The 26,109-nt window shown below is 44.5% G+C and overlaps 1 protein-coding gene across 1 annotated transcript in view; it reads right to left on the bottom strand.

Annotated features, from left to right (window-relative positions):
* The window catches only part of LOC120990939 (protein unc-13 homolog A-like), a 2,175,961-nt gene that overhangs the window by 971,177 nt on the left and 1,178,675 nt on the right, over positions 1-26,109 (bottom strand). Inside the window, exon 27 of the mRNA XM_040419831.1 lies at positions 20,179-20,264. Within this exon, the coding sequence (XP_040275765.1) occupies positions 20,179-20,264 (86 nt within the window). The remainder of the gene's footprint in view (positions 1-20,178; positions 20,265-26,109) is intronic.

Raw genomic sequence — 26,109 nt, 5'->3', positions numbered from 1 at the left:
CTCCTTCAAACGCTATCTCCTTCCTGCTTCTTGCGGCCTGCATTAATGCCGCTGTATCCACGTACTTCAGGAGACCACACACTATGTCCCTGGGGTTCTCCGTTTCTTTCAGTTTCGGCCTCAGAGCTCTGTGAATACGCTCTATGTGAATCTCGGCCGCTCTGGGAGCTCCCAGAAGGAGGGAGAAAATGGCGCCGGCAGCTTCTGGCAAGGTTTCGTGCAGGACACTCTCGGGGAGACCGTGTATACGGAGGTTTTTCCTCCTGCTGCGGTTTTCCTGGTCTTCTATGAGCGCATAGGCCGTGTCTAGGGAGGTTGCGAGGGCTGTGATGTTGTCGCTTGCAACCTTAACATAGTCCATGATGGCCGCTTGCTTGCTCTCAAGAGTCTCCACCCTCAGGCCTATGTGTTTTACATCCGCCTTTATTTCTTTGAGGTCGTACATGACCGGGGTGAGGGCCGAGGTCAAGGCCTGTTTTAAGAACTGCCTGGAGATCGGGGCTGTGCTCAGCGGTGTAGGCCCCTCCGCTTGATCCGAAGTGGCTTCCTCCTCCTCTTCCAGGTCTCGTCTCCATTCCTCCTGTTCCGGCAGCGCCATCTTGGAGGCAGTCAGCGCGGCCGCTGAGGATTTCTTATTCAGAAATTTCTCCATGTCTGAGACACTGCGTTCGAGTGTGTTGGTGTCAGGCTTGTCTTTGGGTAAGCTTCTGCCAACTTTGCCCATTCTGTATGAGGTTAGACTGCTAGCCAGTTTGCAGGGTTGCACGGAGGAGAGCTGTCCTACATTCGTCTGACTCGGTTGGCAGTCAGGCTCCGCCCTCTTGCCATTTACTTCTTAGCATCAGATTGGATAAGTACTCTTTTATCCATCTATTCCAAAACTAATCTGATAGATATTGAACTCTTCGTCATCTCCTTTTAGCATATAAATCCTCTTTGGTGAACTTACCAGGTGGTGGCTGTATCTAATCAACCTTAAGGTGAAGTAGATGGTTGGGAGTTAAAGGGTCCAAACTTGTTGGATTGTTGATGTTATCGACTGTTAACAATAGACAATACTTCATAGAATAGGGTCCTAAGTGAAGCATCATCTATTCTTCCGGGATTCCTTTTTAACACTGAACTTAACACATTTCTTACAGTTATGATTTGTCTTTCCCAAACTCCTCCTGTATGGCTTGCATGTGGAGCATTCATGTGAAAATCACACTGTTTCTCTAACTAATACTCAGTTACCTTTTCTTTATCGATCTCTTTTAGAGCTTTCTTCAATTCATTCTTTGCTCCGACAAAATTAGATCCTTGTTCAGATCTAAGCTCTCTGACAGTATCTCTAATGGCTATGAAAAATCTCAAGGCGTTGATGAATGCGTCAGTTGACATATCTTCTAACATTTCCAGGTGAATTGCTCTGGAGTTAGTGATGAGCAAGCATGCTCGGCCGAATATCTGTTTGGCTCAAGCATCACTATGCTCGGCACATGGCGGTACTCGGCCGTGTACCACATGTGCTCCAGCGCCATGCTCGAGTCTCCTCTCCTCCACATGTTTGGCACCTGCTAAGCAGCCAATAAACGTGCAGGTAAGTATTGCCATCACTGTAATGCCAGTAGCCATGTTTTCTACTGGCATTACAGTGATTGGCTGGCTGGAACGAGTCATCGGATGCTCTGAATTTGAACACCGTCTGTGGTTTTCAGAGCCATATATTGGGAAAAAGTGGAAAAAAAAATACATATTTCCCAGAATCTGAACACATATTTGCTGTCTGCGGTTTAATCCGCTCATCTCAGTGCTCTGCATTTGAACACCGTCTGTGGTTTTCAGGGCCATATATTGGGAAAAAGGGAAAAAAATATATATGCATATTTCCCAGAATCTGAACACATTTTTGCTGTCTGCGGTTTCATCCATTAATCTCAGTGCTCTGCATTTGAACACCATCTGTGGTTTTCAGGGCCTTATCTTGGGAAAAAGTGAATAAAAAAAAATATATATATATATAAATTTCCCAGAAACTGAACACACTTTTTGCTGTCTGCAGTTTAATCCCTTAATCTCAGTGCTCTGCATTTGAACACCGTCAGTGGTTGTTAGGGCCATATATTGGGAATAATATAGTTATAAATATAAACAACATCATAAAACAGTGTCTGTACTGCAGATTCCAATATTCTGTGGCTAAAATATTGTCCAAAATCTGTGCTGTTCTGTGTCATATACTGTACTGCATCTGAAAACTGTCTTTTGTGGACAGTAAAAAAAAACAGGGTCACAACCAGTAACAAATCCATAAATATGAAGAAGGCGAGCACTAACGGACGGGGAAGTGGGAGTGATGCTGATGGTTCACGCAGAGGCCATGGCACTGGGCGCAATGAAACAGTGCACTACAAAAAAAAGATTAAGAAAACCGTACCCAGCTTCATGTCCAACTTAGCTGGGCGGCGCACGACAACACTGTCCAAGTCAGACCAGTGCGAACAGTTGGTCGGTTGGATTGCTGAAGATAATGCTTTCAGTTGGTTAGGCACCACCCTCTCTTCGACCAAGTCCAGTCTCTGTAGCCAAGAGTCTGGTCAACCGAATCCTCACTCAGATCATCCTTCCTCCCACCATGGAGAGGCTTGCCAAACAAGTGATCTGTCACGGATGGTGTTGCAGAAAGCTGGAACTTATAAATAAACATCCGACTGGCTTTTTTCCAAACTAAGGAGCATATGGGTGAGCCCTATAAAACCCCTAGAGCTCTCCCTGAATGCTATGCCCATGCAAAGGTCTTTATGGTAGATGATTGCATGCCCACATACCTAATACTATGTGACACCTGAAAACCCTATAATAGTGAGGGAACACGACCACCGGCTCCCTGCACTTAATACGGACAAGGTCAGGGTCACCTAGAATCAAGCCAGCAAGGAAACACAAATAAAGGAAACAGACTTATCTGAGGAATCAGCAGAAGCAGCATCCAGCAGTGAACAACTCATCCAGGAAGAAGTATAAACCGCAAAGTGAGGCAGTATGGGAGGGAATATAAAGGGAGACAATTAGTGTAAATAGGTGACAGCTTGGAGAAGGAAAGGAGATGACAAAGTGAAACCAAAACAAAGATCGTCATGCAAGAGGTAGAGAAGAACGTCTAACAGATCTTCTCCCAGAACTGGCGGTGACAGTACCCCTCCCTCTACGGGTGGACTCCGGACACTCAGAGCCCACCTTCTCAGGATGAGACCTATGGAAAGCCCTGATGAGACGAGTTGCCTTAATGTCCGCCACTGGGACCCACATCCTCTCCTCAGGACCATAACCCTCCCAATGAACGAGGTACTGGAGAGAATCGCGGATAATGCGAGAATCCACAATCCTAGAGACCTGAAATTCAAGATTACCATCAACAACAATCGGAGGAGGAGGCAAAAAGTAGGGTACAGTGGGTTGGACATAAGGTTTTAATAGGGACCTGTGAAAAACATTATGGATCTTCCAAGTCCGAGGAAGATCAAGACGGAAGGCAACGGGATTGATGACGGACAAGATCTTGTAAGGTCCAATAAACTTAGGACCCAACTTCCAGGAGGGAACCTTCAGTTTGATATTCTTTGTAGACAACCACACCAGATCGCCCACATTCAGGTCCGGACCAGGCACACATCTCTTATCCGCCACACACTTATATCTCTCACTCATCCTCTTCAGATTACCCTGAATCTTTTGCCAAATAAATGACAAAGACGAGGAAAATCTCTCCTCATCAGGTAAACCAGAAGACCCCTCTCCAAAGAATGTCCCAAACTGCAGATAAAACCCATATGCACCAAAAAATGGTGACTTATCAGAGGACTCCTGGAGACGGTTATTTAAAGCAAACTCAGCAAGGGACAAAAAAGAACACCAATCCTCCTGATTCTCCGCCACAAAACAGTGCAGATATGTCTCCAGATTCTGATTGACGTGTTCGGTCTGACCATTCGACTCTGTGTGAAAAGCAGAAGAGAACAACAACCGAACCCCCAAGCGAGAACAGAAGGCCTTCCAGAATCTGGAAACAAATTGCGTGCCCCTATCAGAAACGATGTCTGAAGGAATGCCATGCAATTTAACAATGTGATCAACAAACGCTTGCGCCAGTGTCTTAGCATTGGGTAACCCAGGAAAGGGAATGAAATGCGCCATTTTGCTAAAACGGTCCACTACTACCAGAATCACAGTCTTCCCCGAGGAACGAGGCAGGTCCGTAATGAAGTCCATGGACAGATGCGTCCAAGGACGGGAAGGAATGGGTAACGGGAGGAGAGAACCCGATGGCCGTGAATGAGGGACCTTGGCACGAGCGCAGGTCTCGCAGGCTGCCACAAAACCCTCAACCGTCTTACGAAGAGCCGGCCACCAGAATCTCCGAGCAATGAGATCCACTGTGGCTCTGCTCCCCGGGTGTCCAGCAACGACAGTATCGTGGTGCTCCTTAAAAACCTTGTGTCGTAAAGCAAGAGGCACAAACAACCTCCCAGGGGGACAAAGATCAGGAGCCTCTGCCTGGGCTGCCTGAACCTCTGCCTCCAAATCAGGATAAAGAGCAGAGACTACCACCCCTTCAGCCAAAATGGGACCCGGGTCTTCAAAGTTCCCCCCTCCTGTAAAACAACGTGACAGGGCATCCGCCTTCACATTTTTAACCCCAGGGCAGAACGTAACAACAAAATTAAACCTAGAAAAGAACAAAAGACCATCTGGCCTGTCTCGGGTTCAGACGCTTGGCCGATTCCAAGTAGGCCAGATTCTTATGGTCTGTAAACACGGTAATAGGGTGTCTGGCTCCCTCTAACCAATGGCGCCATTCCTCAAAAGCTAATTTGATGGCCAACAACTCCCTATCTCCCACATCGTAATTTCTCTCTGCAGAGGAGCGTTTCCTTGAGAAAAAGGCACACGGTCGCCATTTGGCAGGAGAGGGACCCTGAGATAAGACCGCACCCACACCCACCTCAGAAGCATCCACCTCAACAATAAAAGGTAGAGAGACATCAGGTTGTACCAAAATGGGAGCTGAAGCAAAACTCTCTTTGATACTAGAAAAGGCTTTAAGCGCATCTACCAACCACGAAGAAAAATCTACCCCCTTTTTAGTCATATCAGTGAGTGGCTTAACAACAGAGGAATAATTCAAAATGAACTTTCTGTAATAATTGGCAAAACCCAAAAACCGCATCAGCGCCTTCTGATTCTCAGGAAGTTCCCAATCAAGCACAGCGCTGACCTTCTCAGGGCCCATGCGAAAACCAGAAGCGGAGAGAAGAAAACCAAGAAATTGAATCTCCGGAGCTGCAAACACACATTTTTCCAGTTTAGCGTACAATTTATTATCCCGCAGAATCAGCAAGACCTGACGTAGGTGGTCTCGATGAGTCTTGAAATCAGGAGAAAAAAATCAAAATGTCCTCCAGATACACCAGTACAAATTTCCCCATTAAATGATGAAAAATGCTGTTCACAAAATGTTTGAAGACGGCCGGAGCATTCATCAAACCAAAGGGCATAACCAAATTCTCGAAATGACCCTCAGGGGTATTGAAGGCAGTCTTCCTTTCGTCCCCTTCCCTGACCCTGACCCTGACTAGGTTGTATGCCCCTCTTAAATCCAATTAGAAAAAACCTTAGCCCCAACAATCTGGTTAACCACCTCTGGACCGCTGTACGCACAGACGCGTCCTGGAGGTGGTTGATTCATTCCTCCTGGACGCGCCGGCGCGTCATCTCGCGAGACGCGAGATTTCGGTCACAGCCGGCCCGCGCATGCGCATCGCGGGCCGGCAAAAGTTAGAGGAGTATTTCATCAGCAACCTGCCAGCCAATGATCGTCGCTGGCAGGTTGCTGATTTTTAAAAAATCGAATCACAAGCCAGATAACAGATCATATTAGTAAATATGATCTGTTATATGGCTTCTCTGCTTCTCTGCTGGTCCTTTTCGTCGGTTGGATCCAGCAGAGAAGCAGACATCACTGTGAGTACACACCAAACACTGCCCTTAGCCCCTGATCACCATCCATCACCCCATCATCCAAATTAACCCCTTGATCGCCCCCTGTCAATCACTTAGTGAAAGACAAAAAGTGATCAGTGTAAACTGACACTTTTTTTTTTCACTAGTATTGGCTGTTAGGTTTTAGGGATAGTTTAGGCCCCTTGGTTAGGTAGTTAGCGTCAGTTAGCGCCCACCCCACCGCACCGCAGTCACTTTTATTCGCTGTTTAGCGTATCGCTAATCAGCATTTGTACTTTTATAGTATCTGTAAGTGATCAAAACTGATCACGGTCAGATCTATAATAGTATTAGTGTCACTTTAGTTCGCCCTCCACCCAAAACGCAGTGTTTGCCCGATCAGGCCTGATCGGTCGCCCACACGTGCGTTCACCCACGCCCGCCCCCACCGCAGTGACAAAAAATTTTTTTTTTTGATCACTGCACATTCACTTTACACGCTCTGCGGCGATAAAAAAATCAGTTTTGATATTTTTTATCAACCGCAGCGGCCTCCGGTACTTCGCTAGCCTCCCCTTTGTAAGACAGGCTTGCTTTTTTTCTTGGGTAGTCTCAGGGAATACCCCTAAATTTAGTAGTCCAAATGTCAAACAGGGGGTATTCTTCTGAAGAGGCCTACAGGATTCTGACCCAGTCGGATGAGGAGTGGGAACCCTCATCTGATGAATCTAGCGGGTCAGAATATGAACCTGTAGAAAGCAGTGGCTCTCTGACCCAAAGTTCGGACGAGGAGGTTGAGGTCCCTGGCAGCACCAGGCGTACCCGGCCCCGTGTCGCTAGACCACAGGTTATGCAGGATCCGCTTCAAGAGCAGCAGAGTGGGGCTGTCGCTGCCGGATCACGTGGTGAGGCATACACCAGCAGCGCAGCCCTTCCTGGACCTAGTACCAGCACTGCCGTACAACATGGTGAAGTAGCGAGCACCAGAAGGGCAGTTGAAGCTGGTACGGTGGCACGTGCACTAGTTACCCCGTCGCAGCCACCGCACAGACAGGCCCGTAGAGCCCCTAGAATCCCTGAGGTGCTGGCAAACCCTGATTGGCAGTCACCAACTTCAGCCGCACCAGTAGTTCCCCCTTTCACCGCCCAGTCTGGAGTTCGGGTTGAGACGGCTCAGATCAGTACGGCCCTGGGATTTTTTGAGCTGTTCTTGACTGCGGAGCTCTTGGACTTAGTCGTGGCAGAGACCAACCAATATGCCACACAATTTATAACCGCAAACCCGGGAAGCTTTTATGCCCAGCCTTTCCGGTGGAAACCAGTCCAAGTTTCCGAACTTAAAATTTTTCTGGGCCTTCTCCTCAACATGGGCCTGACAAAAAAGCATGAATTGCGGTCATATTGGTCAACGCACCCAATTCATCACATGCCCATGTTCTCTGCTGCTATGTCCAGGACACGATTTGAGGCCATCCTGCGTTTCCTGCACTTTAGCGACAACACCACCTCCCGTCCCAGAGGCCACCCAGCTTTTGACCGGCTCCACAAAATTCGGCCCCTCATAGACCATTTCAACCAGAAATTTGCAGATTTGTATACCCCTGAGCAAAACATCTGCGTAGACGAGTCCCTAATACATTTTACCGGGCGCCTTGGCTTCAAACAGTACATCCCAAGCAAGCGTGCCCGGTATGGGGTCAAATTGTATAAGCTCTGTGAAAGGGCCACAGGCTATACCCACAAATTTCGGATCTATGAGGGAAAAGATCAGACCCTGGAGCCGGTCGGTTGCCCTGACTACCTGGGGAGCAGTGGGAAGACAGTCTGGGACTTGGTGTCACCCTTATTCGGCAAGGGGTACCATCTTTATGTGGACAATTTTTACACAAGTGTGGCCCTCTTTAGGCATTTGTTTCTAGAACGGATTTGCGCCTGTGGCACCGCGCGAACTAGTCGCGTGGGCTTCCCCCAACGGCTTGTAACCACCCGTCTTGCAAGGGGGGAGAGGGCTGCCTTGTGTAACGAAGAACTGCTCGCGGTGAAATGGAGAGACAAGCGTGACGTTTACATGCTCTCCTCCATTCACGCAGACACGACAATACAAATTCAAAGGGCAACCCGTGTCATTGAAAAGCCCCTCTCAGTCCACGACTATAATGCGCTCATGGGAGGGGTGGACTTCAATGACCAGATGTTGGCTCCCTATTTAGTTTCCCGCAGAACCAGACGCTGGTATAAGAAGGTGTCTGTATATTTAATTCAATTGGCGCTCTACAATAGTTTTGTTCTCTACAGTAAGGCTGGGAGAACACGATCCTTCCTCAAATTCCAGGAAGAGATCATCGAGAACCTCCTTTACCCAGGAGGTTCCGTGGCCCCATCCACCAGTGTAGTTAGCCGTCTACACGAGCGACATTTCCCCAGTGTCGTTGCTGGTACCTCAACCCAACCGCCACCCCGAAAAAAATGTTGTGTCTGTAGCAGGAGTGGAATAAGGCGTGACACCCGCTATTTCTGTCCTGACTGTCCGGACCACCCTGCCCTATGCTTAGGAGAGTGTTTCCGGAAGTACCACACACAGGTACACCTAGCATAGGGATCACATCTCACCAGGACAGGCACACAGGGCTATTAGGGCCCTTTCTCTCACAGCTGCTGCAAACCTCTCCTTTCACCTGGGATAAAGTGCATAACGTACTTCGCCACATCTTTGGGCGATTTGCGCTTTGCACATTGTCCCATGGGGAAGGAGAGGTTTGTTCTATAAAGGTAAAAAAAAAAAAACAAAAAAAAAATTACCGGTAAGTAAAAAAGTTAAAAAAGTTTAAAAAAGTTAATATGTTCTGTTCTAAAGTTAATAAAGTTATTGCTTTGCGGCCTGGTTTTTTCTTTTTTGTTTTGTTTTTTTTACCTTCCAGGTGGACCATCCGATCGACCAGCTGCAGCACTGATGTGCATTCGGACAGAAGCATTGCGCTGCTGTCAGATTACACGCAAGTCGGTGTATGCGGCGCTGCAAGACGAGATTTCTCCTCTGCAGTAAAAGATATGTTTGCCAAGGCATATGAGCTGAGGAGGTGGCGGTGTTCATATACTTTGGCAAACACTTTGTATATATAAAAAAAAAAATCCCGGCAATGATTTATTCATCCACATCGATTGATGTGAATGGAGAAATCTGGTTTGCCAGGGCATACGAGCTGAAGTGGGTATGGATGTTGGGCGGAGCTCCTATGTCCTGGCAGACGCCTTTCCCCTCCTTTTTTCTTTTTTTGGCCGAGATTTTTTCATCCACATTGATCGATGCGAATGAAGAAATCTGTGCCGTTCATTTTTTTCTTTCAGCCCAGAGGCTGAACGGAAAAAAAAAAAATCTCATTACCCGTATGCTCAATATAAGGAGAATAGCAGAAACTCCTAATGCTGGGCATACATGTAATGATTGCGGAGACCCTCAAATGCCAGGGCAGTACAAACACCCCACAAATAACACCATTTTGGAAAGAAGACACCCCAAGGTATTCGCTGAGGGGCATATTGAGTCCATGAAAGATTGAAATTTTTGTCCCAAGTTAGCGGAAAGGGAGACTTTGTGAGAACAAAATCAAAAAAATCAATTTCCGCTAACTTGTGCCAAAATTTTTTTTTTTTCAATGAACTCGCCATGCCCCTCATTGAATACCTTGGGGTGTCTTCTTTCCAAAATGGGGTCACATGTGGGGTATTTATACTGCCCTGGCATTTTAGGGGCCCCAAAGCGTGAGAAGAAGTCTGGTATCCAAATGTCTAAAAATGCCCTGCTAAAAGGAATTTGGGCCCCTTTGCCCACCTAGGCTGCAAAAAAGTGTCACACATCTGGTATCTCCGTACTCAGGAGAAGTTGAGGAATGTGTTTTGGGGTGTCTTTTTACATATACCCATGCTGGGTGAGATAAATATCTTGGTCAAATGCAAACTTTGTATAAAAAAAATGGGAAAAGTTGTCTTTGCCAAGATATTTCTCTCACCCAGCATGGGTATATGTAAAATGACACCCCAAAACACATTCCCTACCTTCTCCTGAGTACGGAGATACCAGATGTGTGACACTTTTTTGCAGCCTAGGTGGGCAAAGGGGCCCACATTCCAAAGAGCACCTTTCGGATTTCACAGGTCATTTACCTACTTACCACACATTAGGGCCCCTGTAAAATGCCAGGGCAGTATAACTACCCCACAAGTGACCCCATTTTGGAAAGAAGACACCCCAAGGTATTCCGTGAGGGGCATGGCAAGTTCCTAGAATTTTTAATTTTTAGTCACAAGTTAGTGGAAAATGATGATTTTTTTTTTTTTTTTTTTTTTTTCATACAAAGTCTCATATTCCACTAACTTGTGACAAAAAATAAAAACTTCCATGAACTCACTATGCCCATCAGCGAATACCTTGGGGTCTCTTCTTTCCAAAATGGGGTCACTTGTGGGGTAGTTATACTGCCCTGGCATTCTAGGGGCCCAAATGTGTGGTAAGGAGTTTGAAATCAAATTCAGTAAAAAATGACGAGTGAAATCCGAAAGGTGCTCTTTGGAATGTGGGCCCCTTTGCCCACCTAGGCTGCAAAAAAGTGTCACACATCTGGTATCTCCGTACTCAGGAGAAGTTGAGGAATGTGTTTTGGGGTGTCTTTTTACATATACCCATGCTGGGTGAGATAAATATCTTGGTCAAATGCCAACTTTGTATAAAAAAATGGGAAAAGTTGTCTTTTGCCAAGATATTTCTCTCACCCAGCATGGGTATATATAAAATGACACCCCAAAACACATTCCCCACCTTCTCCTGAGTACGGAGATACCAGATGTGTGACACTTTTTTGCAGCCTAGGTGGGCAAAGGGGCCCATATTCCAAAGAGCACCTTTCGGATTTCACAGGTCAATTTTTACAGAATTTGATTTCAAACTCCTTACCACACATTTGGGCCCCTAGAATGCCAGGGCAGTATAACTACCCCACAAGTGACCCCATTTTGGAAAGAAGACACCCCAAGGTATTCCGTGAGGGGCATGGCGAGTTCCTAGAATTTTTTATTTTTTGTCACAAGTTAGTGGAAAATGATGATTTTTTTTTTTTTTTTTTTTTCATACAAAGTCTCATATTCCACTAACTTGTGACAAAAAATAAAAACTTCCATGAACTCACTATGCCCATCAGCGAATACCTTGGGGTCTCTTCTTTCCAAAATGGGGTCACTTGTGGGGTAGTTATACTGCCCTGGCATTCTAGGGGCCCAAATGTGTGGTAAGGAGTTTGAAATCAAATTCTGTAAAAATTGACCTGTGAAATCCGAAAGGTGCTCTTTGGAATATGGGCCCCTTTGCCCACCTAGGCTGCAAAAAAGTGTCACACATCTGGTATCTCCGTACTCAGGAGAAGGTGGGGAATGTGTTTTGGGGTGTCATTTTATATATACCCATGCTGGGTGAGAGAAATATCTTGGCAAAAGACAACTTTTCCCATTTTTTTATACAAAGTTGGCATTTGACCAAGATATTTATCTCACCCAGCATGGGTATATGTAAAAAGACACCCCAAAACACATTCCTCAACTTCTCCTGAGTACGGAGATACCAGATGTGTGACACTTTTTTGCAGCCTAGGTGGGCAAAGGGGCCCACATTCCAAAGAGCACCTTTCGGATTTCACTCGTCATTTTTTACTGAATTTGATTTCAAACTCCTTACCACACATTTGGGCCCCTAGAATGCCAGGGCAGTATAACTACCCCACAAGTGACCCCATTTTGGAAAGAAGACACCCCAAGGTATTCCGTGAGGGGCATGGTTAGTTCCTAGAATTTTTTATTTTTTGTCACAAGTTAGTGGAAAATGATGATTTTTTTTTTTATTTTTTTTTTCATACAAAGTCTCATATTCCACTAACTTGTGACAAAAAATAAAAACTTCCATGAACTCACTATGCCCATCAGCGAATACCTTGGGGTCTCTTCTTTCCAAAATGGGGTCACTTGTGGGGTAGTTATACTGCCCTGGCATTCTAGGGGCCCAAATGTGTGGTAAGGAGTTTGAAATCAAATTCTGTAAAAATTGACCTGTGAAATCCGAAAGGTGCTCTTTGGAATATGGGCCCCTTTGCCCACCTAGGCTGCAAAAAAGTGTCACACATCTGGCATCTCCGTACTCAGGAGAAGTTTAGGAATGTGTTTTGGGGTGTCTTTTTACATATACCCATGCTGGGTGAGATAAATATCTTGGTCAAATGCCAACTTTGTATAAAAAAATGGGAAAAGTTGTCTTTTGCCAAGATATTTCTCTCACCCAGCATGGGTATATATAAAATGACACCCCAAAACACATTCCCCACCTTCTCCTGAGTACGGAGATACCAGATGTGTGACACTTTTTTGCAGCCTAGGTGGGCAAAGGGGCCCATATTCCAAAGAGCACCTTTCGGATTTCACAGGTCAATTTTTACAGAATTTGATTTCAAACTCCTTACCACACATTTGGGCCCCTAGAATGCCAGGGCAGTATAACTACCCACAAGTGACCCATTTTGGAAAGAAGAGACCCCAAGGTATTCGCTCATGGGCATAGTGAGTTCATAGAACTTTTTATTTTTTGTCACAAGTTAGTGGAATATGAGACTTTGTAAGAAAAAAAAAAAAAAAAAAAATCATCATTTTCCGCTAACTTGTGACAAAAAATAAAAAGTTCTATGAACTCACTATGCCCATCAGTGAATACCTTAGGGTGTCTACTTTCAGAAATGGGGTCATTTGTGGGGTGTTTGTACTGTCTGGGCATTGTAGAACCTCAGGAAACATGACAGGTGCTCAGAAAGTCAGAGCTGCTTCAAAAAGCGGAAATTCACATTTTTGTACCATAGTTTGTAAACGCTATAACTTTTACCCAAACCATTTTTTTTTTACCCAAACATTTTTTTTTTATCAAAGACATGTAGAACTATAAATTTAGAGCAAAATTTCTATATGGATGTCGTTTTTTTTGCAAAATTTTACACCTGAAAGTGAAAAATGTCATTTTTTTGCAAAAAAATCGTTAAATTTCGATTAATAACAAAAAAAGTAAAAATGTCAGCAGCAAAGAAATACCACCAAATGAAAGCTCTATTAGTGAGAAGAAAAGGAGGTAAAATTCATTTGGGTGGTAAGTTGCATGACCGAGCAATAAACGGTGAAAGTAGTGTAGGTCAGAAGTGTAAAAAGTGGCCTGGTCTTTCAGGGTGTTTAAGCACTGGGGGCTGAGGTGGTTAAACAGGTCCGGGATCAGAGGAAGTGGATATGGGTCACGAATCGTGATACGGTTCAGCTCCCTGAAATCCAGACAAGGTCTTAAAGAACCATCTTTTTTCTTAACAAAAAAAAAAACAGTGGCAAGAGGTGACTTCGAGTGTCGGATGTGTCCCTTTCTCAGGCTCTCAGAGATATAAGTACGCATAGCGACTCTTTCAGGTTGGGAGAGATTGTATAAACGTGATTTTGGCAGTTTGGCGCCTGTGATGAGATTAATAGGGCAGTCGTACTCCCGATCCTGGACACCACTCTCGGAAAACATATCCGAAAATTCAGAGAGAAAAGATGGCACAGTCTTGGTAGAAACCTCTGAAAGAGACGCCGTGAGGCAATTCTCTCTGCAAAACTCACTCCAACCATTTATTTGCCTTGCTTGCCAATCAATGGTGGGGTTATGTTTAGTGAGCCAGGGGAGCCCCAACACTAGAGGAGTAGGTAATCCGCTTAAGACGAAACATGACATATTCTCAACATGAGCGTCACCCACAGTCAAACGGATATTGTGAACTATGCCCTTTAACGATCTTTGAGAAAGTGGAGCGGAATCGATAGCAAAAACAGGTATATCCTTTTCCAAAATGCATACCTGGAAACCATGCGTTATTGCAAATTGATCATCAATGAGATTGACAGCTGCTCCACTATTTTCAAAAATCTCACAAACAATGTTCTTGCTGTCTAGCACCACCCTGGCAGGTAGGAGAAAACGGGAACTACAAGTAAATGGCAAACCTTCAATTTCCACATCAACCTTGCCAATAGTAGCAAATGGAAAGTTTTTAGAGGGTTTTTTTTCTTTGTTTTTCTTTTATTACCCTCAGAAAACTCCATGAATCTCCTAAAGGTGCAAACATTACCCCAATGATTTATAGCCGAATGATTTATACACACAAACATAGGAACTGTATTAAGGTTATTGGCAGGTCTAGCTGTATAAACACACAAGCTATATTAGTAATCTAGGACAGTTCTTAGCCGGCCAGCTACAGGTTGTATTCATAGGCGTGCGCACGGGGTGTGCCGGGTGTGCCTGGGCACACCCTAATCACACCCCTGTGCTCCACCTCCTGCACTGCCGCCTGCCGCTTGAGCCCCGGCTGCCAGCCCCGCACAGCTTCAATGACATACATCTGCTCAGACTGCTCAACTGATGACTCAATACTATATAGGACTGCTCACTGCTCCTGTGCTCTGTCTCCCGGTCACTCACTCCGACGTCACGCACCTGCTCCGCCTGCTTCATTAATAAAGTGGGAGGAGCAGGTGCGTGCGGCGTGACGGAGTGAGTGACGTCACGTTACGCTGCCGCCGGCCGGCTAGTTTGAATGTTTGAAGAGCCTGCTTGCCCGCCCAGTGCCCATGCCCAGGCAGCCCAAACTGTGAATCCTAGCTGAAGTCCTGTCCCAGTAAGTTAGTAATAGATTAGATAGTAGTACGTACAACTTGGCACAAGTTTAATTACAACACTTTACATAAGGAACTCGGCGGGGTCTTTCAATAGTTGCCGGCCTCCACCCCCTGTTGGGGGTCACTGTCAGAGACACTGTTATGGGGGTAAGATCTGTGGATGATGACACATATATAGCACAAGATGCTGCTATATATGTGTCATCCACAGATCCCCCCCGACCCCCATAACACTGTCATCCACAGATCCCCCCCCGCATCTGTGTCAGATTCCACACAGATGCCCCCATAACAGTGCCATCCACAGATATCCCCTTAATAGACTGTTAAGGGGATATATGTGGATGACACTGTTATAGGGGCATCTGTGGAATATGACACTGTTATGGGGGATCTGTGGATGACACTGTTATGGGGGATCTGTGGATGACACTGTTATGGGGGGATCTGTGTGGAATATGTCACCTTTTATGGGGGATCTGTGAATGACACTGTTATGGGGGGGATCTGTGGATGATACGGTTATGGGGGATCTGTGGATGACGCACTGTTAATAACAGTGCGTCATCCACAGATGCCCCCATCCACAGATGACACTGTTATGGGGGATCTGTGGATGACACTGTTATGGGGGATCTGTGGATGATACTGTTATGGGGCATCTGTGTGGAATATGTCACCTTTTATGGGGGATCTGTGGATGACACTGTTATGGGGGGGATCTGTGGATGATACTGTTATGGGGGGATCTGTGGATGACGCACTGTTAATAACAGTGCGTCATCCACAGATGCCCCCATCCACAGATGCCTCATAACAGTGTGTTATCCACTGATGCCCATAACAGTGTCACCCACAGATGCCCATAACAGTGCGTCATCCACAGATGCCCCCATAACAGCGTCATCCACAGATGCCTCCATAACCGTGTGTCATCCACTGATGCCCATAAAAGTGTGTCATCCACAGGTCCCCCATAACAGTGTGTCCTCCACAGGTCCCCCATAACAGGTCCACAGGTCCCCCAATGTAGTTTAAAGTTTTTGTCTTTTATTATATTCTGGCTTTTTTTTTTTTTAGTTATGTTATGTATGATGCTTTTTGATAATAAGTAAATGTAGTGGTGCTATAATGTGGACCCAGGCCTCTCTGATGTCCCTGCAGGCTGGGCTGGCGCTGTGGCAGCATACGGTTGGTCAGGCAGCAGAAAGGCTCTGGGGCTGTCATTGTGTGCTCTGGAACTTTTCCCTTCACAGCCACTGCTATCTCTCTCTCGTACAGTGCAGACTCTGCAAGAGGCTTTCCGTTTGCTCTCCGTCCTCATAAAAGTCTATGGGAATCAAAACGGATCCATCTGGTTACCGTTATGCAAGACGGAAAACAAAGTCCTGTCGACAGGACTTTGTTTTCTGTCTTGCATAAGGGGACCCAGACGGATCCGTTATGCTTTCTCAAACTTCTTTTAGGACAGAGCAAAACGGAATGCCTCTTAAAGGTTTCCGTTTTGCATTCCATCTGGCCATTCCGTTACATTCCGTTTGAAATGGAACCTATAACAGAATGGCATAACGCAGATGTGAACCCACCCTGTACGGAATAGATTGTTTCTGAATACTCAAGCTTACTGAGGAAGAAAGGAAAACTCTTGAAAGCTTGTCTTTTAAGTATTAGGTTAGTACAATAAAAATTGACACAGTGTTATGGAGGATCTGTGGATATAATATATATATATACATATATCTATATATATATATATATAGATATATGTATATATACATACATACACACGCACGCGCGCGGCGTGTGTGTTTGTGCTTTAGGGTGCACACCCTAATGCAATAGGCTGCGCACGCCTATGGTTGTATTATCTTTAACATTGCCAAGACGGATCTGTCATGATCTCCATTGAAAGTCAATGGAGGACGGATCAGTTTTCTATTGTGGCTGACTGTGGCAGAGAAAACGGATCCGTCCCTATTGACTTGTATTGGGGGTCATGTCGGATCCATCTTGCTCCGCATCCCAGGACAGAAAGCAAACTACAACATGTTGCGGTTTGCTCTCCGGTATGGGAACGCAACTAAATGGAACAGAATGCATTTTTGAGCGTTCCGTTCTGTTCAGTTCAGTTTTGTCCCCATTGACAATGAATGGGTACAAAATTTTAGAGTTTTTTTTTCCAGTATTGAGCCCCTATGACGGATTTCAATACCGGAAAACTAAAATGCTAGTGTGAAAGTAGCCTAACAGAGCAATCCATAATAAATTAATTTGTAATTAATCAAATTTCTGGTGGATAAGAGATATATATATATATAGATATATATATATATATATATATATATATATATATATATATAAAAAATTTCCCCCATCTTGCTATTAGCTCCCTCTGGGTTAATGTACAGGGATAGAGGCCCAATAATTTATTTAGATGTTTATGTCTTTTTGTTAAGCTTTTATGAATTTTTGCATTTTCTCCCCCCCCCCCCCCCCCCAAGCTCTTGAAGGCAATGACATCAATAGCAAATAATGTGCTATGGGCAACTAAGCCAGTGTGACACTGACTTATATAGTCATGGGAAACATATGGTTGACAGCGTTAACAAACGTTTAAAAAATACTGCGCTGTCTCATATGTTATGCTTTTTCATAATAAAAAGCTTCCACAGTGGCTAGTTGGGGGACCAAGGATCCAAAATGATGACCTAACAGGGTCAGAATTTATTTACTTGCACGAACAAGTAGAGTCGGACTTGAGTTCTTTGCCCCACCAGAGAAAAGTATTATGGATGCCCAACCCCTATATCATCAATAAAGTCTAATAGGTTTTGAGTCAAAGAAGTAGACTCTAGTGGCAATTGATTGGCTCCATAGGCAGCTCCAAATGGGATTTTTCACTAAACCTTTGGGGCCCACTAGAGTATCAGAGCCTAAGGCCACCAAGTGATAATTGTTAGAAGAACCCTAGAAATAATCTCCCTTTTAATTTGAAGAAGCAGGAGTACAGTTTGGATTTCCGTAGCCAGGGAGAACGTTGGTCTACTACTTCTAGCCAGATAGCTGGTGCTGCTACTACCCACATTCTGGATCTGGGAGGACATGGCATGGACCTTTATTTTGAACTCTTCGATATTCCAGACCTTTTTTTATGAGACCTAATGAAAGCTTACAATTTTCCAAAATGAATAATCACAGCTTTGCACACAGTCACACAAATTATGGAAAAGTTATACCAAAATTGCAAGTGTGTTTTCTTTAATTTAAAAACAGAGGCACAATTAAATGTCCTTCCCCTTCTACAAACACACTGAACACTGCTATTGACATTTTACAGGAAATATTGCAGTACTGGTGCCGGTAAGATTTCTGCCTAGTATGTTATTTGCATTTAAAAACACAGCTTCAAAAAATACCTTTCTTTACTCTTAAACCACATTTTGCAAACTTGTAATGCAATTATTCCTCCCAACAACACCAAAATAACGATGCACGAAAAGCCAGTAATGTTTTGGCCTACTGTGTTATTTTCATTTTTTAAATTCAAAAAAGCTTTATTTACTATTAAGACACATGTTAAAAACCTATCATGCAATTATTCCCTCCTTCCACATGTCTAATATAATGATGCAGGAAAGGCTGGTAACTGATTTCTGTCTACTGTGTCATTTGCATTTAAAAACACAGGTTCAAAAAAGACCATTCTTAAATGTTAAGGCACAAATTGGAAATTTGTCATGCAATCCCCCCCCCCCCCCCCCCCCCCCCATACACACACCAATATAACAATAGCATACAAATTTGGTATACAGATGGCATTATTACAGAAAAATGCTTTTGTTATAATGCAATGCATATAAAAAAATGGATATGAAAAAAATATGCAATTGCTCAGCAACAGAATGCTATTGGGGTGCAGTGCTGTAAATAATCCTATGCAGAAACTTGAGTTTAAAAAAAAACAAACAGCTGTCTCTGTTCAAAGGAAAAAAAATATTCTTGTAGGTGGCTTATTTTGTATCGCAGAACTGCTAGAATGAGGTTCTGCAGCAGCTGTATTACTGTATAATTAAGCACTGTGCCCAAGACACTTGCTCCCTCAAAGCTTTCCCTGATCAAAGTCCCCAGTATACCACAAAATTATTTTGTCTACTATTTCCCTAGAATGTCCCTGTTACACTAGAATAGATGCTTGCTTATGACTACTGTCTAAGGTTGTTTTCTGTTAGACACTGCATATACCCATCTGTCCTTGATTAATCCCAAGCAAACCTGAAATGTTTCGCGTTCATTTAGTGGACTATATACTGTAAATTTCGTAACAAGCTTGTTTCTTTACAAAATGATTCACTTATCCTTAGGTTATATTTGTCACATGCCAGGGACCCTGGGTAAGCCTCCGGGACGTCTGGAAAACAGGAACAGGGGAAACAGACCAAGGTACAACAGGACTTTATTACACAAGTAATAAAAGCAAATGACAGAACCCGGAAACCAAAATGTACTGCAAGGATCAGCGGGTGTGAACCCACTATGCCACTGACTGGCAATACTCTGGAGGGACGTAACTAAGCAAGACCAGGTCTTTACTAGCGCCTCTGGTGGTGAGGATAGACTTGAGCCACGGTAGTTGCCAGGGGCTACTCCAGAGCATAAACCGAGTCAATGGCTACACGGGTAACCAGGGACAACAGACGCTGGAACCTAGTACAGAACAGAACCAGAAGCAGATGTCTGCACCCAAGCACAGTAGAAGCTAGGCAGCCCCAGGCAGAGCTGTACACGGATGGTGAATCCTCCTCTGGGGATCAAAGGAACTCTTCCGAAGGCAGACAAGAAACACGCAGATCCAGAAATGGACAGAAACTGACATGGACAGAAACAGACGCAGATAATCTCTGCTAAGCTAACGGACACAGGGCATAGCAACATCAAGGCATAACATAATCACAGAACAGGTACGGATCAGACAGGAAAAATAAGTGCAGAACTAGGCAATACCACACCGAAGTGTAGCCAGAAAGCCTCTTGGGTCAGCAACAAGAGACTACACCCAGCAAACAGGACCAGGACAGTCATACTCACAGCCTGAACGGAACAGAGTAAACAGAACAGACTGCAGGAACTGGGAGAAATAGGTGCTAAACGAGTGCACATGCAGTAACCGGCCCACCCACAATTCATGAGGAGCAATCCTATCAGGCCAGGACCAGAACACAAGCAGAAACACCGGACGTTGCCCCTGGCAACTGGCAAACATGGAACACGGATACTGCAGCCAGCACGCAGTCCCAAGTAACCAGCTTACACAGGAGGGCAGCCTGCAGCCAGTACACAAGAGGACAAGCAGCCAGCCTACGTAGCAACTCAGGCACAGAGAAGCTCACTGTGACAATATTATAACATAAGAGTTTTTTTTTTTTTTGCAAAATTAAATTTGCTGGACAACCCCTTTAATACACAAGGAGGGCTTACCTTCCATGGCATATTTCATATCCTGAGCAAAGAGACTCCACATAACTTCAGCGCTGATTTTACCAACATTAAGTTCCTGGGGGAACCTAAGAAAACAAAAAGAGAAGTAGCCACAGGCGGGAATGTAAAAGACTATGGTCCAGATTTAATAATCCTAAATATAGCGTATGCTTAGACTGGCTGTCTAGATTTGCACAAGATTTATCATAGGGTGCATGATAAGTCTGGTGCAGGGATATACTGTACACATTTCTCTGGCTCTATATCAATTATTAGTTGGCTTCGCTTGAGACAGACTTTTATGCCAGAATTCCAATTTTGGCTGTAAATAGTACATCTTTGGCCCTGGCTCCTTTGCCATAAAGCACGCCCCCCCCCCCCTTTCCGCCAAGTTCCCCCCTCCCCTCCCCCATCGAGCATGTAAAAAAAAAGTGTAGAAATCAAAGATGTGCCAATTTGCTTCAATTTTTAAACATATTTTTGGCACAGACACATAGTAAATCTAGGCCTATTTATCAAATAGGTAGGTCATATTACTGAACTATAAAAAGGTTATTCCGGTGTTATAAACTGATGGCTTGTATTAGCTTGGATATCAGTATAGAGATCGGGGACACACTAAAATACAATGGAGTACAGGTCAAAAGTCCCAATACTATTTAACAAAGACCATCTGCTGCTGCTACAGATGGATATGGGCAGAGAAGTGGCAGATAAGGTTTAACACTGATAAATGTAAGGGAAGGAATAATGCAAGTCTCCCGTACATACTAAATGGTAAAACACTGGGTAACATTGACATGTAAAAGGACTTAGAAATTTTACATTAAACTTAACTATAGAAACCTGTGTCCAGGCAGCTGCTGCCAAGGCCAATAAGATCACGGGGTGCATCAAAAGGGGCATAGATTCATGTGATGAGAACATAGTCCTGCCATTTTACAAATCATTAGTCACCACACAGGGAGTATTGTGTACAGTTCTGGGCTCCTGTGAACAAGAGACATAGCAGAGCAGGAGAGGGTTCAGGGGAGGGCAACTAAAGTACCGTAATAACTGGAAAGAGTGCACTAAAATACCCAGAAAGATCATATATAGGGTTATTCAGTTTAGAAAAAAGACAACTGAGGGGAGATCTAATAACTAATAATACTGTAAATACATCACAGGTCAGTACAGAGATCTCTCCCTTATCTATTTATACCCAGGACTAGTATTGAACGAATCGAGCTTCGGATCATAGATCCGAAGTTGATTCGGTCAAACACTTCAATTCTTATGCTGTCTTCATACAGCATTAAAATGTATTGGCTCTGTGGAGCCAAACTTCTTTTCACCCGAAGTCGCACAAGACTTCAGTGAATGAATTCGGTATTCATTTCTGCATCATTAACCACCTCCGGACCGCCGAACGCAGCGACGCGTCCTGGAGGTGGTTGATTCATTTCGCCTGGACGCGCCGGCTCGTCCTCTCGCGAGACGAGATTTCCTGTGAACGCGCGCACACAGGCGCGCGCGTTCACAGGATCGGAAGGTAAGCGAGTGGATCTCCAGCCTGCCAGCGGCGATCGTTCGCTGGCAGGCTGGAGATGTGATTTTTTTAACCCCTAACAGGTATATTAGACCCTGTTTTGATAACAGCGTCTAATATACCTGCTACCTGGTCCTCTGGTGGTCCCTTTTGTTTGGATCGACCACCAGAGGACACAGATAGCTCAGCAATATGTAGCACCAAGCACCACACTATACTACACCCCCCCCTGTCACTTATTAACCCCTTATTAGCCCCTGATCACCCCATATAAACTCCCTGATCACCCCTGATCACCCCCCTGTCATTGATTACCCCCCTGTCATTGATCACCCCCCTGTAAAGCTCCATTCAGACGTCCGCATGATTTTTACGGATCCACTGATAGATGGATCGGATCCGCAAAACGCATATGGACGTCTGAATGGAGCCTTACAGGGGCGTGATCAATGACGGTGGTGATCACCCCATATAGACTCCCTGATCACCCCCCTGTCATTGATTACCCCCCTGTCATTGATCACCCCCCTGTAAAGCTCCATTCAGACGTCCACATGATTTTTACGGATCCACTGATAGATGGATCGGATCCGCAAAACGCATACGGACGTCTGAATGGAGCCTTACAGGGGCGTGATCAATGACTGTGGTGATCACCCCATATAGACTCCCTGATCACCCCCCTGTCATTGATTACCCCCCTGTCATTGATCACCCCCCTGTAAAGCTCCATTCAGACGTCCGCATGATTTTTACGGATCCACTGATAGATGGATCGGATCTGCAAAACGCATACGGACGTCTGAATGGAGCCTTACAGGGGCGTATCAATGACTGTGGTGATCACCCCATATAGACTCCCTGATTACCCCCCTGTCATTGATCACCCCCCTGTAAAGCTCCATTCAGATGTCCGCATGATTTTTACGGATCCACTGATAGATGGATCGGATCCGCAAAACACATACAGGCGTCTGAATGGAGCCTTACAGGGGAAGTGATCACCCCATATAGACTCCCTGATCACCCCCCTGTCATTGATCACCCCCCTGTCATTGATCACCCCCCTGTCATTGATCACCCCCCTGTAAGGCTCCATTCAGACATTTTTTTGGCCCAAGTTAGCGGAAATTATTATTTTTTTTCTTACAAAGTCTCATATTCCACTAACTTGTGTAAAAAAATAAAATCTCACATGAACTCACCATACCCCTCACGGAATCCAAATGCGTAAAATTTTTTAGACATTTATATTCCAGACTTCTTCTCACGCTTTAGGGCCCCTAGAATGCCAGGGCAGTATAAATACCCCACATGTAACCCCATTTCGGAAAGAAGACACCCCCAGGTATTCCGTGAGGGGCATATTGAGTCCATGAAAGATTGAAATTTTTGTCCCAAGTTAGCGTAAAGGGAGACTTTGTGAGAAAAAAATAAATAAAATCAATTTCCGCTAACTTGTGCCAAAAAAAATAATTCTATGAACTCGCCATGCCCCTCATTGAATACCTTGGGGTGTCTTCTTTCCAAAATGGGGTCACATGTGGGGTATTTATACTGCCCTGGCATTCTAGGGGCCCTAAAGCGTAAGAAGAAGTCTGGGATCCAAATGTCTAAAAATGCCCTAATAAAAGGAATGTGGGCCCCTTTGCGCATCTAGGCTGCAAAAAAGTGTAACACATCTGGTATCGCCGTACTCAGGAGAAGTTGGGCAATGTGTTTTGGGGTGTCATTTTACATATACCCATGCTGGGTGAGATAAATATCTTGGTCAAATGCCAACTTTGTATAAAAAAATGGGAAAAGTTGTCTTTTGCCGAGATATTTCTCTCACCCAGCATAAGTATATGTAAAAAGACACCCCAAAACACATTGCCCAACTTCTCCTGAATACGGCGCTACCACATGTGTGACACTTTTTTGCAGCCTAGGTGGGCAAAGGGGCCCACATTCCAAAGAGCACCTTTAGGATTTCACAGGTCATTTACCTACTTACCACACATTATGGCCCCTGGAAAATGCCAGGGCAGTATAACTACCCCACAAGTGACCCCATTTTGGAAAGAAGACACCCCAAGGTATTCCGTGAGGGGCATGGAGAGTTCCTAGAATTTTATATTTTTTGTCACAAGTTAGTGGAAAATGATGATTTTTTTCTTTTTTTTTTTTTTTTCTTACAAAGTCTCATATTCCACTAACTTGTGACAAAAAATAAAAACTTCCATGAACTCACTATGCCCATCAGCGAATACCTTGGGGTGTCTTCTTTCCAAAATGGGGTTACTTGTGGGGTAGTTATACTGCCCTGGCATTCTAGGGGCCCAAATGTGTGGTAAGGAGTTTGAAATCAAATTCTGTAAAAAATGGCCGGTGAAATCCGAAAGGTGCTCTTTGGAATGTGGGCCCCTTTGCCCACCTAGGCTGCAAAAAAGTGTCACACATCTGGTATCTCCGTACTCAGGAGAAGTTGGGGAATCTGTTTTGGGGTGTCATTTTACATATACCCATGCTAGGTGAGAGAAATATCTTGGCAAAAGACAACTTTTCCCATTTTTTTATACAAAGTTGGCATTTGACCAAGATATTTATCTCACCCAGCATGGGTATATGTAAAATGACACCCCAAAACACATTCCCCAACTTCTCCTGAGTACGGAGATACCACATGTGTGACACTTTTTTACAGCCTAGGTGGGCAAAGGGGCCCACATTCCAAAGCGCACCTTTCGGATTTCACCGGCCATTTTTTACAGAATTTGATTTCAAACTCCTTACCACACATTTGGGCCCCTAGAATGCCAGGGCAGTATAACTACCCCACAAGTGACCCCATTTTGGAAAGAAGACACCCAAAGGTATTCGCTGATGGGCATAGTGAGTTCATAGAACTTTTTATTTTTTGTCACAAGTTAGTGGAATATGAGACTTTGTAAGAAAAAAATAATAATAAAAATCATCATTTTCCGCTAACTTGTGACAAAAAATAAAAAGTTCTATGAACTCACTATGCCCATCAGCGAATACCTTAGGGTGTCTACTTTCCGAAATGGGGTCATTTGTGGGGTGTTTGTACTGTCTGGGCATTGTAGAACCTCAGGAAACATGACAGGTGCTCAGAAAGTCAGAGCTGCTTCAAAAAGCGGAAATTCACATTTTTGTACCATAGTTTGTAAACGCTATAACTTTTACCCAAACCATTTTTTTTACCCAAACATTTTTTTTTTATCAAAGACATGTAGAACAATAAATTTAGAGCAAAATTTATATATGGATGTCGTTTTTTTTGCAAAATTTTACAACTGAAAGTGAATAATTGAAAAAGAGAGAGATAAGGCGGCTCAACTGCTCAATAGAATGGCTGAGGTGCTGAACTGCTGGTTTGACTCACCCAGTCAAAGAAAGAGTAAATTGAAAGTGAATAATGTCATTTTTTTGCAAAAAAAATTGTTAAATTTCGATTAATAACAAAAAAAGTAAAAATGTCAGCAGCAATGAAATACCACCAAATGAAAGCTCTATTAGTGAGAAGAAAAGGAGGTAAAATTCATTTGGGTGGTAAGTTGCATGACCGAGCAATAAACGGTGAAAGTAGGGTAGGTCAGAAGTGTAAAAAGTGGCCTGGTCTTTAAGGGTGTTTAAGCTATAGGGGCTGAGGTGGTTAAAGGGCTTCTGTCACCCCACTAAACCGTTTTTTTTTTTGTTTACTAATAATCCCTATACTGCGAGCTCTGCATACATAAGTTAAATAATCATTTTGGTTCAGTAGAATTTGATAAAAAGCCATTTTTAAAATATGCAAATTACCTTGCTACCAGCAAGTAGAGCGGCTACTTGCTGGTAGCAGCCGCATCCTCCGATCCTAATGACGCCCCCTCCGCATTGTGATTGACAGGGCTAGGGAACGGAATCGTTCTCTGCTGGCCCTGCCTGTTAGCATTCAAAATCTGGCGCCTGTGCTGCGGCCGTACGTATCTTCAATCTGCGCAGGCACACTGAGAGGCGGCCGCTCGCTCCTCAATGCGCCTGCGCTGGGTGTAGATGTGACGTCTCGCTTGGCATTGATGGAACGGCCAAGCGAGTGCACCTGCTCTCAGTGCACCTGCGCAGATTGAAGATAGGCACGGCCGCGGCGCATGCGCGAGATTTTGAATGCTAACAGGCAGGGCCAGCAGAGAACGATTCCGTTCCCTGGCCCTGTCAATCACAATGCGGAGGGGCGTCATTAGGATCGGAGGATGCGGCTGCTACCAGCAAGTAGCCGCCCTACTTGCTGGTAGCAAGGTAATTAGCATATTTTAAAAATAGCTTTTTATCAAATTCTACTGAACCAAAATGATTATTTAACTTATGTATGCAGAGCTCGCAGTATAGGGATTATTAGTAAACAAAAACAAAAAAAA

The sequence above is a fragment of the Bufo bufo genome, chromosome 2 (assembly GCF_905171765.1).
Source record: "Bufo bufo chromosome 2, aBufBuf1.1, whole genome shotgun sequence".
Taxonomy (NCBI): domain Eukaryota; kingdom Metazoa; phylum Chordata; class Amphibia; order Anura; family Bufonidae; genus Bufo; species Bufo bufo.
The sequence above is the reverse complement of the archived record's forward strand: the minus strand, read 5'-3'. Positions and strand labels throughout refer to the sequence as shown.